General features: G+C 41.5%; 1 protein-coding gene across 2 annotated transcripts in view; it reads left to right on the top strand.

Moving 5' to 3' along the window:
- LOC310927929 (ephrin type-B receptor 1) overlaps positions 1-18,256 on the top strand; it is a gene marked incomplete at both ends in the record, with an annotated part of 159,675 nt that overhangs the window by 65,382 nt on the left and 76,037 nt on the right. For both annotated transcript variants that reach the window (XM_083890359.1, XM_083890360.1), the window contains one exon: positions 1,055-1,736. In XM_083890359.1, coding sequence (XP_083746485.1) covers positions 1,055-1,736 — 682 coding nt within the window. The remainder of the gene's footprint in view (positions 1-1,054; positions 1,737-18,256) is intronic.

Here is an 18,256-nt window from a genome sequence, read left to right as displayed (position 1 = left end):
GAAAGAGGAAACACCGGGAGATGTATGCACAAAAGAAACACAAACTGACTGGAGGCCCACTCACAACACTACAGACCTCATTAGCTTCTCTTTGCCTACAGCTGTTTGGATTGTTGGTGGTTGTGGGATAGGTGGGGCCTGAAGTGAGAGGCGAAATTTCCAAAAAAAAACAAAACGTTTAAATTCGCCTTTGCTATTCCATAAAAAAGTCTGTGGGTTTGTTTTTTTGTGTACACTCTCCTGTTAAAATTAGCCCTCATATTAGTAATATTTTTCATTAAAATGTATTGAGAATATCAGTAGTCTGCCTCTACCATTTTGATCTTTCATGAAACATTTTCATAAGGCATTGGTGCATGAAGATATTTCCTCAGCGGCTTTCTCATGCTCCATATCCACCATATTTTGTGGGTCACACCTGCGAAAATACAAAAACAAACAAAACGAAAACCAAAAAGACTTGGAGCATATTTCAGTTCAGTTTCCATGCAAACACCTCTCCACCGTACTTCCTTGTGGCTGCCATTTAGTAGTCACCATCTGTCTAATTGTAATTCATTAGTGCATGATTTTGAATTTGTTCGACTATTTTATAATAGGTCAACTTAGTGCCGTACCGCAATCGGCATAGGTGGCAAAATCGCAGCACATCACAGGTAATTACTGGCCTCATTCTTATGCAGTGGCGGCACACGCACTACAGCTGTCGAGCATATTTAGGTGGAACAAGGCAGAAAGGTTGTGTTTTTGCATTTGCTGTGCTTACAAAATGGTTTGATTTAGAGAAAGGGCATTTTGTGTTTTCTCAATGCGCGAATGAGCCAAACGGCTTGACAGGCTGGTTCTTTTCTGTTAATCCAGAGAAAGGACTCAAATTTGCAGTGCCTTAGGGAGATTACTGATATGCAAAAATTCTCTGACACTCAGTCAATATTAGCATTCTCTTTCAAAAATAAGAAATCACAGCTTTGTCACTGATGATTACTAATCAACTGTTTGCACTCCCCTCCCCGTCCCCCTCTCTCTCTCTCTCTCTGTCTCTCTCTGTCTCTAGTGGGAGGAGGTGAGTGGATATGATGAGAACCTGAACACCATCAGGACCTACCAGGTGTGTAATGTCTTTGAGCCCAGTCAAAACAACTGGCTCCTCACCACCTTTATTGATCGACGTGGAGCACAGCGCATCTATGTGGAAATTCGATTTACTGTGCGTGACTGCAGCTCCATTCCCAATGTCCCTGGCTCCTGCAAAGAGACATTTAATCTCTACTACTACGAAACCGACGCCATCATTGCCACTAAAGGCACAGCCTTCTGGATGGAGGCCCCTTACCTGAAGGTGGACACGATCGCTGCAGACGAAAGCTTCTCACAGGTGGATTTCGGTGGGCGCCTGATGAAAGTCAACACGGAGGTGCGGAGTTTCGGGCCACTGTCTAAAAATGGCTTCTACCTGGCCTTTCAGGACTATGGTGCCTGCATGTCCCTGCTATCAGTGCGAGTCTTTTATAAGAAGTGTCCAAGTGTGGTACAGAATTTCGCGATCTTTCCCGAGACGATGACAGGGGCTGAAAGCACCTCTCTGGTCATTGCAAGAGGGATCTGCATCCCCAACTCTGAGGAAGTCGATGTCCCCATAAAGCTCTACTGCAACGGGGATGGAGAGTGGATGGTTCCCATCGGTAGCTGCACGTGCAAGGCCGGATTTGAACCCGACAATGGCAACGTGTGTCGAGGTGAGTAAAATGGCACAAATGATTACGTTTGACGCAAACATCCTTTACCTGTTTAACTGTGTAACCTCGTTGCAACTCCACTAGTGCTTGCAACACTTCATCATTCACCATTTGAAACTGACGGCTCAAAATAGAACAAATCACTTCACTGTGGACAGGCGACATCGAATTTGTTCTATTTTAGACTTGCATATTACAGAGCATCATCATGCACTGGAACACAGATTTTCCACATCATTGGAACGGCTGAATTGACTGTATTTCATTGGTTTTGCTGAGCTTGTACTGTATTTCTGCCTTGATCACATCCATCTCCAGCATACTCAAAAGGCACATTAGCATTGATTTTTTTTTTTTATCTGCAGTGGATGCCTGGCTTCTGTGCAGTGCACTGTGCAGATGGCAAGAGGTTTGATTCTGCCTCAGTGAGATGCGTGGCAGACTAAGTTCTGTGGAATAAGTAAAAACAGGCATTTAACTGTCCCATATTATGCAAAATCCACTTTTTAATCATTTTAATACTTATATTTGGGACTCTGGAGGCCCTAACATTAGCCAAAATGTGAAAAAAAATGACTCTCTCATGTTTTTGTGGGCGTCCTCAGTCTAAGTACAGGAGATAAAACATGCCATGTTGACTTTTGCACTCATTGCTATGTCACAATGCGCTAAATTCCTGGAATTGTTGTCTTACGGAGCTCCGCTTTGTCCGTAAAACACACGAAAGTGCTGCCGAGGTCAACGGCATCTGAAAACCGGAAGTCCGCTAAAAGTTCTATTCTTGGCTCCACAGTGCAGCACAGAGTTCTACACAAGCTTCCAGCTTGGATTTATCTGTCCAGTGGATACATTTTATATATGACAGCAATGAGCCTGCTAATGATCACTTTTCCAAATTTCCCAAACTGCTGTTAGCTCCCAGTAGCTCCTCTGTGGCTGATGTCATTTCCTGTCCCTTAAGAGATACTACTAAACAGAGCGTTCTAAACAGGGCTGTTATGGCTGGGTGATTGAACTGCTGTGGTGCTTCATCCTTATGGTATTTTGACCAAAGTATGTCACAGACATGTTCATTAGGACACCAGGGAATTAGTTCTTGGAACTAAAAATAGGATTGGAGAAATAGGATATAATATGGGACCTTTAAAGACGGTGTCAATACGTGTTTTCTATTCAATCCGTCACTTTCTCTCCCTCTTTTTTTATCTGTCCTCTAATGCACCTTCCCACTTTGTGACCTGCTTTTCTCGACCGCGAACCCGGACACACTCACACAAAAAATTTCCTGCAGGTTTTTGATGATAATATAAGAAGCTCGGGGCTCTCAGTGTGAAGCGGTATTAGTTGGACTGCCTGTGGAGGTTAAAAGAGAATATGTGGAGCGAAGATAAAATAGTTTGAACAGATATGAGAGTGCCACACATTTCCAAAGCATATGTGGGGTAAAAAAAAAAAAACATTTTCACAATAATTTTTTCTTTTTTACTACTTTGCAACTGTACAACCCAACTATTTAACTATGTTAAAACATAGCCCTAAAAAAATAAGAGTTACAGCTTCTGTCCTGGCTTCTGACCACAGTCTATAACTCTATGCTGAGCAGGAAAGCTAACAAGTCTTGTTGCATGTCCGGCAAAGACTCGCACTTTGCAAATGACTGTTGTTTGTGCTGAAAAGGCAAACCATATTCCATATAACTGGGGTGGAGATCTTTTCTCCTACATTTTGTTTTCATTTTCAGCCGTGGCTTGCAGCTACACTCTGAATCAAACAAGCTGGGGGTCATTTGGCTGAGGGGGAAAAAAAATGTATGCATCTGTGCAAGAACGTACAATGGATAAGATAGAATTTGCGCTACAGACAATACTACGATCTGCCCGCCTATAATATCATGTGTGACTGTGTCTACTGTAACCTCCTTGCGTTGCGCTAGATCCCACACAAAGCACACCCCCCACACACTAACCTGCACACACACAAAGTCCTCGGCTAAGTTGTAGTTACCTTTGAATGTAAATGACAAGGCAAACGTTGGTGGTCTTCATTTAACAGCTCAATTTCATTTCAGATGACTTTGTGATTATTATGTTTTGTTCCACTGCAAGATGCATTTAATTCAGAGCCTTGCTATCTTGAAAAGAAAACCTTTGCTCATGTCTTTATTCTAAATCATTGACATTAGTGGTGTCATATTAACCTTGCTCAGTGTCATGTCGAATAGAAAGCATCAAACAAGAAGGAACCTTCATTGAATAGAATAAAAAATACGTATTTTTGTCGAGCAAATCATTCTAAACAACCAACTTCACTATTTGTGGCTTCTTTCAGACATTAAAATATACCTTTAAGCATGGGAGTTGAGTGTAAACGTGCAAAATGTTGTATAGGTTGACCTGAAGCCTCAGGATATAAACACAATCCTGATTATAATGATGCACGAGAGAAAGAGCCAGACAGAAGGAGAGCAACAGATGATGTTGCCATTTTTATCCGTCATAACTACAGCAGCTGACTCTCTGGAGACTCGTGCGGAAGCTGTTTGTGCCTCTCATCTCCACGGAGAGGCTCCTCCAATAAGAGCATTCTCAACCTTTTATTTTCCAAACTGTCTCTTTTTATGGGCTTGTAATCCACTATTTAAACAGGGGAGTCTAACCTTAAAGTGCCTGTGGAAGCGGCACGCACCAGCCTATAGGCAACCAATCAATTGGGGGCTGGTAAAATAACATAGCCTCAGTGCAGAGTCTGAAGTAATTGCCCATTAGAGGTGGAGTAACACGAAGAGGAACACAAAGAAAATGATGCAGGTTCATGCTGAAATAATTCCCCTCATTCAGAGCAGCATGAGAGAGAAAGGTACACAGGAAAGGGAAGGCACTGGCGTGCTTAAACGGACAATTGGAAATGGACTACAATCATAGGGAGAGATGATGTCAAATCATCGCATTCACACACGTACTCACACTATACACTCATACAGCTCTTGTGCGATGCAGTACACCCTTGCATGCTACATGTTTAGAAGATGATAAACGTTTTTGGGCAACAAATAAGTAACTTTTTACTTGTTTAATTTAAAGGTCCCATATTATGCAAAATGAACTTTTGAATGAACATTTAAATCCTTATTTTTGGGACTCTGGAGGTCCTATCAGTTGGCAAAGTGTGAAAAAAGATGACTCACTCATGTTTTTGTGGTCCTCCTCAGTCTAAGTACAGGAGATAAAACACCCAATACTGACTTCCACACTCACTGGGACGTCACAATGCGCTAAATTCCTGGAATTGTTGTCTCACGGGAGCTCAGCTTTGTCCGTAAAACACGCGAGAGTGCTGGCGAGGGCAACGGTATCCGGAAACCGGAAGTCTGTAAAGTCCGCGAAAAGTTCTATTCTTGGCTCCACAGTGCAGCACAGAGTCCTACACAAACTTCCAGCCTCAGAGGATTTATCTGTCCGGTGGATACATGATATATATGACGGCAATGTGCCAAATGCTAACTGCTGTTAGCTCCCAGAAGCCTCTGTGGCTGAAGTAATTTCCTGTCCCTTAAGTATTGTTTTACTCTTTTTTTTTTAAGTTGGACCTTAAGAGATACTCCTAAACGGAGCGTCCTGAACAGGGCTGTTTTGGCAGGGTGATTGAACTGCTCTGGTGCTTCATTCTTATGGTATTTTGACCAAAGCATGTCAAAGAGTGACCCCTTTAAACTACAAGTTTTGATTAGTGACGTGTTGCATGATATAGCAGTCTCTGTGGGAGTCAGGAAGAGAGACCATGTAGAGTGTTTGCTCCGTAACGACGATTGCCCGCATGCCATCTTCATTACCAGCTCGCCAGCTCCCACACAGGCCATTTGGGTATCCCTCCACTGTTTCTCTCTTCCTTACTCTCCCACTTTCTTTCCTTTCCTCTCTCTCTTTCTCTCTCTCTCTCCCCCATGGCTATGTAAGCAATCTGCTAAATATTTAATCACCTCCCTGTTAAATCGAGCAGAGCCACAAATAGCACCCCTTTCTCCCTCCACAACATAAAGCTTGTCTTGCGTGTGTGTCCAGGTCCACTCAAGTGTCGAAGAAAGACTGATTTGATGGTTTTGCGGAACACTCTCACGGTTGTTGTTGTTGTGGTTTCCAGCTGAGTGATTGATGGAATTACCTTGATTAGGTTTACTGCACATCCATCGTTGTTTTGGTTTTTTTGTCAGATATAATCATTGATCATTTTAATTCCCCTTATACACCTATATAGAACGTGATTAAAACTTGCTGGTAAGCTAATTAAACAGTTGTTCAAATTGAATGATGTGACATCAGTTGCTTCAGAGTAAAAAAGGCCTAAATGACACACAATAAAGAGAGAAAGTCAAAACTGCATATTCTACACTTTATTCTGACAACCTTGTACGTACGGTGAGGAACATAATTAAATTTAAGCTAATAAATACCTGCTTGTCTGAAGTCCATATAGCTGTCCGATTCATTTTTATGAAGTCCCAGGCTATATTTTGTAACTGTTTAATCAAGCCCAAATCTTAAACCGTAGCCATAGACAGCATTGCTGTCCTACGCCTGGTTCACACTGGATGTGTGGCGTGTGCCTCGCTGCTGTGCCGTGTTTCGCTCGTGTGTGTGTGTTTGTGTTTACACCAGCTCCACGTCTGCTACATCTCACTCACACTCTCGCTCTGCGTCTCGCTCGTCTTCCTACGCCACCAATATGATTGTGACTTTTCTGATTCTGATTTTTTTTGAAGATGAGGTTTGATTTCACCAAAGAATCTATGCGGACACATGGAGATCTGATCGCTGGGACCACACTGGGCCACATTAGGATGACATCATCTGATTCACTAAAGTGTTATAATAAATCTAAAGCATGTTTCTCATTGTTCATATAACTACATATGTCTTTTCTAGAGGTAGACGGATACTTTTTTTTGCCTATTTATTTCTCTAGCTAATAACATATATGTTTTATAGTGAATAATGACACGAACACTGTTTTATTTGAATAAACACATGGTGAACAATGCTCATGGTCTGTCCCTGCAATTAGCCGTTACCAACCTTTTGCCAAAACTTTAGTGTTTTAAAGAAATTAATCAACATTCAAGACAAGAAATATGTATATTATGATTAATTAAATAATGATCTGCTGATTGCAGATTATTAACAAATAACCCTGATTTACCTTTAGTCATTTTTTTCCCAGAATGGACTTTGAGACTGACGGACATAAGACAGTAAAACCACTGACATAAATGAAAACATGACAATTTAATGTCCAGATTTTATCATCATGGCGACTTTTATTCATCCATTTTTTCCATGCTAGTGCAGTGCCCGTAGAAAGTATGTATTCCTATAGTGGCTGACTGTCACAACATGTAGCTACGCTAATGCTAATCGAAAACTAAAACATTTGCGTTGTGCCTAATGAGGTGTTTGTATTATGTTAGCCCTACCCTAATGCTAATTGTAGCCTCGCTAGCTTACCTTTGGAAACAGGTTCGCCAAGTTAGCCGCAAAGCAGCAGCATGCTATTGCAAAATAAATATGTGCTCTCGTACTGGTGAATGGACACCTCGTCGTTTCAGTATAACATCATGTTCTGCGGTGAACTGTGTGAAAATGTCTCACCCACCGTGAGGACAGCCTCTTCACCCCCACCTCCCCGCTCCAGACAGCGCAGCTGCTGCTGATGAACCGCTGCCTGTCTGGTGGAGCGTGATAAATCTGAGAAAATTAAAATTCCTCCAAAAAATGTGAAAATCAAGGATGCACACCATCAGACCATGCTCAACACAAATCCAAAGTCTTAGGACAATCTGACTAACGGTCGGCGAGATATGCCTGTCACAGACACACAGACGCAACTTGCTTTAGAGATGAATATCCATAACTCAACACACTATCCATGATTATGCATTTATTTAGTGGTGCATTTGCATAATTCCTCACCACAGCAGTCCTATAGTCCTTACACCGCAGTGCAGATCTTCTCATATTTTCTCTCTCTGTTAGGCACCAATGGGCTTCTGACATGCTGGCACATTAATATTACAAATATTCAAATAACTTTATTTAACATTCTGCTGGCTGACAGTGGCAGCGGGAGATTCACAGCCCATTGAGCAAGTGCGCTTCCCCCGAGCTAAGTGCCGATTCATCATGGCTGCCTTACTCCTGTCTAATGGCTGCCATGGTGGGGCATGAGCACACACACACACCCACTCACATACACGTAAATACACACAAAAAAAGTTCTTCCATGTGTGTATTTTAAAAAAATGTTAAGTGTGGTGTTCTAAGCACATTTATCACGCTATTAACTCAAACCTTGAACCTCATAAACCCCAATATATACTCATATAGACTTTCATGGACAGCACCCAGCTGGTTTATTTCTCTGCATTAGGGTGATTAGGGAAAGTAAAACAAGTATATTATTTTAGAATAAAAAAAACACAAGTAGTACAACTCTTTACACACATCATGTCATATGTGTCTGTATAAATGCTATAGTGAGGCTTTGATTGCTTCATCTCAGTATAAAAGGTCTAACAGACGGAACCCACAAAGCCTGGTAAGCTATTTAAACCAATTCCAGCCCATTTGGACCTCGTCTCTCCTCTGTTCCACAGAGTTTACTTCATTTCCGGGGAAAGCATTCGTGTATACTCCCCAACACACAGCCCCGACGCACACCAACATCTCCTAAGTCACCCTGAAGCCTAATTAAGCAAAGGTCTGACTCTTCCTGTTCCTATTAGTCCAATGGCAGTGAGGGCCAGTGTGAAGAAGACAGAGAAAGGCTACGAGAAAGAGCAGAGGCTAAAAGACTTCTTGTTTCCATGGGCCTTAATAGACTGAATGAGCAGGATGGCAGAGAGCAGCAGTGAAAGAGTGTGACCCAAACAAAGACTCTTTGAATTTAGGGTCCAAACAGAGTGTTTGTAATGACCCCAAACACAGATGCGCTGCTCTCACTCCAACGACAGTCAGTCCCTAATGATGTGAGTGGAATTCAGAGATTTTGTTCACATATAATGGAAATACCCACCACACAGAGCTGTTCTTTAGCCACATGGATGACACATACTCTTTACTTCTATTATTTTCCACTCTCTGTGTCTTTCCTTTCAGTTGCTGTTTTTTTTTTTGTTTGGTTCCCTGACCTTCAGTCCCTTTCAAGCCAGGGTCCAAAGGCTCTTTCCCCCCTCCCCCCCCCCGTCTTTCATTGTCATCTTTCACTTGGTCTTTCCCTGAGTGACTGCACAGGAACTTTTTCAAGAAAGCTTCACTTTGGCCTGACATCTTTTCCAATATACCTCAGAAATCCTCTGCTTCAGTCTCAGTCCTGTTTTCAGTTCCCTCCTCTCCTCTCCTCTCCTCTCCTCTCGGTGATGGCCGCTGGGTGTTGAGGCAAAGTTGGACACACAGGGAGACAAAGAGGCCCGAGCATTCACCAGATGGCTGGGGCTGCTGCTTAATTTGCCTATGCTGCCCTTGCTGGCAGAACACAAAAGCCCAGCACCATGGGAGCCTCTACTTGACCCCCTCACCCCAGCCCTGACCCCCATCAATCAAAAATGTCTCACTTTATGCTTTTAAATTAACATTTAAGGACACATAAAAGAGACGTCTACAATATTGTTGTGGAAAAGTGTCTGTGTTTTCTGCACAAAAGTTAAAAGGTGAGAGAGGCATACGCTTTTGGACAGCACTTGCCAAAGTGTCTACACTCCATTTTTGTCCCCCCTCCTCTCCCTCCATCAGCCAGTAACGCGGAGACGCACTGAGCCTCTCGGTTCCTTTCTCTCCATCATCCATCTCATCTCTTGGTCTCCCTCCTCCATCGACAGTGCCCACAAGTATCCACTAATAAAACAGCCTTAACATCACATTTGTTACACATTTCAATTGCAGAAAATATTATCTTCCTTTCCTGCAAGAAAGCAGTATGATAAATATGAATTAGTCAAGATTATTTTGTGGTGCGCTCATGAAACAAATCTGTTAATTCTACATGCAGCGGGAATTAGTGAAGAAAACGCCCAGAGTGTAGTGCTGAAGGAAATCAGTTCAGTATTTGCTGATTTAGAAATTTACAACCAGATGGAGTATTAACACAAAATATCATACAAATATTAGCTACTGTACTGTCAGAAAAAAAAATGGGTTTATATGTTGAAATTTTCATTTAGAATTCAAAGGGCAAAATCCACATAAAAATAGCCAAACCAGGGAATATACCAGGGACTCTCTTATCGAGAGATATAGCTGTTATTTTTATATGTATATATATGTATATATGTATGTGTATATATGTTTATATGTATATGTATGTGTATATATGTGTATATGTGTATGTGTATATATATATGTGTATATGTGTATATGTATATATATATATGTATATATGTGTATATATATATATATATATATGTGTGTGTATATGTATGTATATATATATATATGTGTGTGTATATGTATGTATATATATATGTATATGTGTATAGGTATATATATATATATATATATATGTGTATATGTTATATATGTGTATATATATATATATATTCATTTACCTCAAGTGATATATGCAGCGTTGGTTTTATTTGATCAATTTTGAGGTCAATCTGTAGGTCTCCTCCTCCTCCACTTACCCAGACAATATCTTTTGAGTAAAAATAGTTAAAATATTGACTAGAAGATAAAAAAGAATAAGGGTTGACAATAAGTAATTTATCTCCAGAACCAGAAGCAAAATATTTGTTCCTTTTCTTCTCTTCCTCCTTTCATAACCTAATCACAGTTAGCATAATCCCCATAACCTTTAGGTGCTCGCTAAATGTCCCTGATTAAACATTATGTGAAGGACTTTGGTATCTAAGTGTAATCTGTGTGATGACACCGTGCGTTATCCTAAACCAACTAGACGCCCTATAACAGGGCCAGGCCGTATCAAACACAACCTCAAAACCTTCACAATATGTAATTATCCGGCAATTAGATGACTCCCATAATCTGCTTGCACTATGTCATTTGTGTGTAATTGTATGTTTTTGTTAACAGTAGACCCAGCCTATGTTTTTAGGGGGGTTCTGTAGACACCAGAGGAACCACCTCTTTTCAGACTGAAGGACCAATGAAGCTCAATCTTGCAGGCACATCAATGTGAGAAATGATTGATCCTGGCTTTGTCTCTACTCATACCAAGGACCCCCTGCTATGGATATGGTCTAAAAACACTCACTGGAGAAGACACTGTGTGGAATATTGACCATTGGAAGGAAGACATTGGAAAGAGTGTGTGTCTATATTTCCGTGTCTATCTCTCTCTCTGTGTGTGTGTGTGTGTGTCTTGAGAAGGCAGTGATACAAGAAAGTTTGAGGAAAAAAGGGAAAGAGAGTGACTTGGTAATCCTCTTTGAGCACATTGGGCTTTGTGCTTCATTTGTTTACTGAGTTCCCACACTGACTGGAGGGCTGTAGCTTTAATTCTAGACTAGAATTGGCATAGACAGGCTAGTCAGATCTGTGTGTGTGTGTGTGTGTGTGTGTGTGTGTGTGTGTGTGTGTGTGTGTGTGTGTGTGTGTGTGTGTGTGTGTGTGTGTGTGTGTGTGTGTGTGTGTGTGTGTGTGTGTGTGTGTGTGTGTCGCGCATGCGTCTGTGTGTGTGTGTGTGTGCGCACAGTCAAAATGAGGTGAGAGCTTAGCATATCCTCTATGGTTGGGTCAGACTGACTTTAATGGAATCTTCAAAGTGTGTGCACTTCTATAGAATCTAATCAAGTCTGCTAACTTCTCAGGCATTTTTTTTCTCTCTCTTTTGGTCGTATTTTGTAATGGAATCTCATCACACGCTCATCAGGGTTGAGTGATGGCTAAACGTTTCATGTTAAACATTTACTTTTGTTCGGAGTAGGGATGGGTATTTTACTGATACTGATGCCTAGCAATAGTCTGATTGATGCGTTTATTCAAATGTGATGCTGAGAATGCCTGAGAATGCAGCTGTGAAGAAGGCTATACGTCTTACCTCACCGTACGAGGACTCATCTGGCTGTAAATCCTTGACATTGAACTTGGTGACAGCCATGTGACATCATCTGTTTTTCCCTAGAGCAATGTTTAATCATTTGTGCTGACTTGTGTGGCTGCTGCTTGACATCATTGTCCAGGGGATTATTTAGCACATAGATCATCAATGTTGGTCACCAAAACAGTCTTTATAAATTCCATATAAGACAACACCAATAACAAAAATACTGTATCATTTTGCCCATCGGACTGTCCAGGGTGTACCCCGCCTATCGCCCAATGTCAGCTGAGATAGGCACAGCACCCCCCGCGACCCTCTGGTGGAGGATAAATCGGTAGATAATGGATGGATGGATTTTCCCCATCGGTTCACTGTCTTTTAGATCTAAATTTTCACTCTCGTTCTCAAAAACAATCAATTCCATTGGTTTTTGTGGGTCAAGATGTGTCATTGACCCACAGCTGCTGTTGTGTTGCTATGTGTGGAAAGGATCACCAACCTATTTTGCCCTGAACAAAGGCAAGATGAAGCATCGGGAGAAAACAAGGCTCACGGCCTTTTATTTAGGCAAACTCTGGCGTATTAATCAGGTCTACATCACACCAAGAGTCATGTGAGGCATGAATGTGTGTTATTCTTTACCTGTGGGTAGAAAAAAAAATGCCCACACACAAGGGAATTAGCCCGAAGCAGCTGTAGCTCCGGCCATGGAATTAACATCTTATCTGAGTTTGGCAGAATAACATACGTATTCACTTGTCTTTAACTAAATTCTTCCTCTCATTCTGGATGAAAGTAGTACACATTTGCCTTCTTCTGTGGAGCCTCAGCACGTGAAGACTCACAAAACGTTTATGAACCTCTTTTTTTCCCCTTTATTTTCACGATATACAGGGAAATTCTCAAAGAGCGACAGGTCGATAGCGATCGACGGGTTGGCGATTCCTTGTGTTCCTGTCAGTTGATTTATAGTCATCCTCGAGGCCTGTTCTATACTTAACAACAACATTTTAATAATCCTGCACAAGTTCATGGGGAAACAACTTGAACAACACCCAATAGCAAGATTACAGTCACCTCCTGCATCTCACTACAATGTTGATCTTTGATTTGTGAATAATACGGGAGAAGTAGGGAGAAGTGACTTATAATAATAGAAAGAGATTAAATGTGATGCACTGAGTGATACCTTTATAACGTACCCTTTAACAATGTTTGTGCTCAAGTCTTACAAAATCAAGTCCTCTCTGAAAGAGCAGAGATGTTATCGTAGTGCTGGGCAAGCATAGCTGTGGATCTCGACCAGACTGTACTGTGTGTATTATGCTTCTCTGAAGAATTGTATCTGATTTGTCCAAGTCCGAATGGAGGCAGAAGCTGACAAACAAATGGATTTGCTGTGCATGGAACATTCTCTGGGGGGAGCTGGACGGACCCAGATACAGAGATGGTGCCTTTTGTGCCGGAGCTTTCGTGAAGCATAATAAGACCCTTTGGGGAATGAACCAAACGCGCAGTGAAAGAGACACAACACCACACATGCTCACACACTCGGTCCATTTCACTATCTCTTTGCGTGTGCATCTGTCTCCCTTTTTTGACTCTCTTTTGTCTTACTTCTTTATACGCTGACCTTTATCATATTGCATGGCTACATGGTTGTCTTATCATTATGTGCTTTGGCTCTGGCCACGTTTTTATATCATATATAATATATGTGCTATTTTCTCCCCCCTTCCAGTTGTCCCTCTTTATCTCATCTTTTCTTCCTCTTTTTATTCCCTCTCTACATCTGTCTTCTTTCTCTCATGCACTGTTAGAAGAGCAGTCATTGCAGATCTGGAACAATAGAGGAATTAGCTAAATGTATACTGAAGTTGCCTGACTTGCACAGTCAGTGCGATGCTTTTACCTCCCTAATGCCATGTGAATAGAGCCGCCTCTGCCTGAGAAATGCCTCTGTCAGCGCTCGGATTGAGGGGCCCTTTTTATTGGCTCTTGTGGGTCCTGGGTCCCCCATTCTTGTGCCGCTGAGATGGAGCAGTTCTTCATTTTCATAAGCGCTTAATCTGGATTGGAAGTGTCTCCTTTGTGGAGATCATTTGAAATGAGAGCCATTGACTCACAAAGGGACTCGACTTTGGCTGAGGGTGGGACCTCCCGTGGCCCCATCCCTCCCTCCCTTCCCATTCTTCCCGAACAAACGCCTTGCAGGAGCAGCTAATTGTTGCGTGGAGAGGAGAAGTGATACAGCGCTGCGTGGATATCCTGCTTAACACTGCCCCCAGTGAAATATGAATGCGATAAAAAAAAATTATGATAAATTGGACAAACCGATAGAATAGCTGCTTTATATATATATTCAAAAAGAAAGATTCACCCTCCCCTCACAGTTAATTCATCATTTGAGTCGTTTCAGTGATCCTGTGATGCCAGCTGTTGCTTGAGTTTGGTTTGATTCCTCTAGGTTACAGTGCATAATACTTTGGGGCTGGAATGTGTTACAAAACCCGGAGTCAAGCTTTGAAGTGTAATGCTGTTGCCCTGGGCTACTTAGCTCCAGGGTCAAATGAGATTACACCCTTGATCTGTGTTAGTGCCGTCTGATTTGAGGCTTTGCAATGTAGAGGTGTGTTGGTGTGTGGGTGTGGGTGTGTGTGTGTGTGTTGTATGCCTCCAAACAGTCAGCTGAGCACATCTCATGTCATGTGCGTCTTAAACGCCGTCAGCCTGTACGACTTGCTTCGCCATTTTTGTGTGTGACTCACACATAATGTGCCGCTGTGCACACGTCGCCTTGTCTTAGAAATTGGTTGTTAACTAATTAGTGGTGTTGTTGGCCTGTTCGCAGTCCTTTGTTGGTGTGTTTCTCGGGCTAAAACAAGCCCATTATATTACTCTCTCTCTCTCTCTCTCTCTCGTTCTCTCTCTTTTGTTCTTCTCTGACCATCTCTCTCTTTCAGTTTCTCTCTCCCTGCTCACTGCCCCGGAACACCTTAATCCAGTGTGAAAGCAATTGGCTCTCTCAGATCTAATCAATACAGGGCCAGGGCAGGGAGCCACAGGGAACATCTCTGGCCCCTGCTCAGCTACAATCAATTTAGAACCATTGATTCAGTGATTGAAATACAAAGAGCAGAGTTGCTGGACCGTACAGGTGCTTTAGTGTTTGGGTGTGCCAGCATGTTGTATATCTCCCAGAGTGGGTGTTTCTCTATGTGTGTGTGGGTGTGTGCACTAAATGTATAGATGAGTGTGTATGTGCGGGATATTTTTTTTCCACAAACGACGTGTATATGGATAGTATGATTTATTTCTGAGCCCTCTGTAGTAAAGTGGGTATGGCATTTAATCTAGCACCCCTGAGATTGAGCCAAGAAAAAAAAAAATCATTCCTAATCCAATATGTCCTACTCAGGGAAGGCAGGTGTGTTTGTGTGTGTGTTCCAGGTATTACTCATATTGGGGGTGGGGGGTCCTAAATCTGTTTACACAGTTATATTATGGGCACTCGTCTTTCATATGGGGACAACAAGCAAGTCCCCATAATGTAGATGACTACATTTTGAGTAAAGACATGTTGTATTATGTTGGTTAGGATTAGGTCAGGTTTAGGTAAAAGGTCCCATATTTAAAAAAAAAGTAAAACGAAACGTATAGGGACAGGAAATGACATCAGCCACAGAGGCTACTGGGAGCTAACAGCAGTTATCGTTTGGAAAAGTGATAATTTGCAGGCTCTAGCAGGCACATTGCCGTCATATATAACATGTATCCACTGGACAGATAAATCCTATGAGGCTGGAAGTTTGTGTAGGACTCTGTGCTGCACTGTGGAGCCAAGAATATAACTTTTTGCAGAGCTCCGCGAGACAACAATTCCAAGGAAATTTGGCACGGAAATTTGAGTGCGGAAGTCAGCATTGTGTGTTTTATCTCCTGAGGAGGACCACAAAAACATGAGTGAGTCATCATTTTTCACACTTTGGCGACTGGCAGGGCCTCCAGAGTCCCAAATATAAGGGATTAAAATTATTAAAAAGTTGGTTTTGCATAATATGGGACCTTTAAGGTTAGTGTTAGGGTGAGGCCAGTTTTGGCTATGGTTAAGGTTAGAATAAGTTATCAGGAAATGAATGTGAGTCAATGTAATGTCCTCTGAATATTGTGTCATGGAAATAGTCAATAGTCAAGGCTGCAAGTGAGCACACTTAACAGTGAAGGAAGTCTGACGCCATGAGGCAATGAGACGATGTAACCCACGAAATACACCAATTCCCCTTCTTCTTCTCCTAATCAATTCCGGTAGGTTGTACACATGGAGGTTAAATGCTGCCCTCCACAGATCGAAGTCCTGAGTCGTAGTTTATTCGTTTTTTTTTAGTTGTAATAGTGATCCTTTAAAAAAAAAAAAAAAAAAAAAATATTTGTTCTAATTATACAGCTTCTTCTCGGGTTTTTATAGTGTTAGGTATAACAGCTGAAAGGTAAATTACTGTGCAAATAATTCTGGGATAGCCTGCACCAATGTATCCTTCAAAAACGGGCAAACGGCCACATGAGAAGGAGCCGACTATTTGTGTGACATTTGGGACAGTGTAGAGCACGGTGCAGTGACACATTTTGACAACATCCGGACGATAAAATGCACACTTGGAGGATGTAGTGGAGGATGTGTGTTTGTGTGTCTGGAAGGATATCCTGAACGCGCAGTACATTGTCACAATAGTGAACACATAATATTACAACTTTCCTCTGCTCTTTGTCCTGTAAATGAGAATTAATGCAAATATGGTGTCAGAACATATTTTGTTTTCCTCACATATGGCAGTATAGACCTTTGAGAGATCATTTTTGTAGTTTGCTGTTATGACAATTACTAAATGTTGGTGATTGTATGTCACTTTGTGTGACTTTGTAATTTTTGGTCTATAGGAGGTCTGTGTTACTATAATGTATAAAGCTTTTAATTTTACAGCAGCTCTCCACAATATTTTCCATTGTTGATTTGATTTGATTTGTCAATTGTGTGTGAAAAATCTAATCTCTTTTATCCATGCCATACAGAGCATGCTCATAATCTCTCTCTCCTTAACACACACTCAAACACACGCTGGTGTTGCCATACCTTGTTTGACCTATGCCCCTCGTGTTAATAGCTTCCTGTCAGTTACACAGTTTCCAGTTTCCTGGGTGTTTTTTTCCCCCCTAATTCTCTGCTGGACAAGTTGTTGATGTCTTCCATGACGTCCACAGTGTCACAAGGCCTAATGAGAATATGCCACACACGAAACCGACTCAGTTACTCTCACACATGCTCAATTAACCACTAAGACTATATGCAGTTCCTGTTTTGTTCCGCATATTAATTAATGCTCTCTGAACCCTCTGATAGGAAAACAATGCTCCTGCACCTGTGAACTGAAATGCCCTTTTTTTTATAATGAAAATATATATATATATATATATTTATTTATTTTTTTAAATATAATTTGCTAATATGAATCAGTTCTTTCTCTTTCTCTTTCAAAAAATCCAAGTGAAATAATGGATGCCCATTATTATGTATGAATAATTTTCTTTGACGTTGTATTGTTACATAGCCCTCATTTATTGATATTTATAGAATGTGTGAGACTTAAATTACCACACACTATCAGTCAGTCAGTCTCCGTGTTAAACCACTCACTGTGAAACTGCTTTGGTGCTTCTGCACCTTCCACTGACAGCTCCGATGGCTTTTTTTTTTTTTTTTTTTCCTGTGCAATCCAATATCTTGGTCATCCATCAACTGTAGTCCATCACTGTCCATCATCTGAATGAATGACTCGTAGTCTCAATAAATCTGGCCGTGTGTGGCGATGTGCATGTAGCATCAGGAGGTCCCGCGTGGATGCATCCCCTTTAGGCACACACACACACACACACACAATAACACAAACTAAAAAAAAACAAAAAACATATGCTTTCTAGTTTCATAGCTCACGGCATGTTGATTAGTGTTGTCCAGACTTGGACAGGTGGGGTAGGTGCTATACAGTTTACCATAGCACAAACCCTTTGTGTGAGTTAGTGTGTGTCTGTTTGTCTGGAACAGGATAGGGTTTTCTGATAAGGTTGTATTGAGGTCATGCAGATGTGAATATAACATGAATATATAGATATGCTGTCAGGCTGCTAACCTACAGAGAATACTGTGGCTCCAGGTGCACTGTTTGCCAACAAATGAAGTCAGAACCTATGTCCATGTATCACACAATGTAATGCAGTACTTGATGTACAAATCTGTCTTCTTCTTTTTTTTTAAGGAAAATATATTTCCATGCTTGTTATTCATCTCTTGAGTTTCTCCGGTCAAATCTGGACGGATGTCAACAGAATTGTTGTTGGGCTTTTTTTTTTTTTTTTTTTATGAACAAGCACATCCATCCAGAAACTTAAATGGCGCTGTCTCTGTGGGGTAGGACGTC

Source organism: Microchirus variegatus (genome assembly GCF_963457635.1).
Source record: "Microchirus variegatus genome assembly, chromosome: 5".
NCBI classification, from domain to species: domain Eukaryota; kingdom Metazoa; phylum Chordata; class Actinopteri; order Pleuronectiformes; family Soleidae; genus Microchirus; species Microchirus variegatus.
This window is presented reverse-complemented; position numbering and strand designations above follow the sequence as displayed.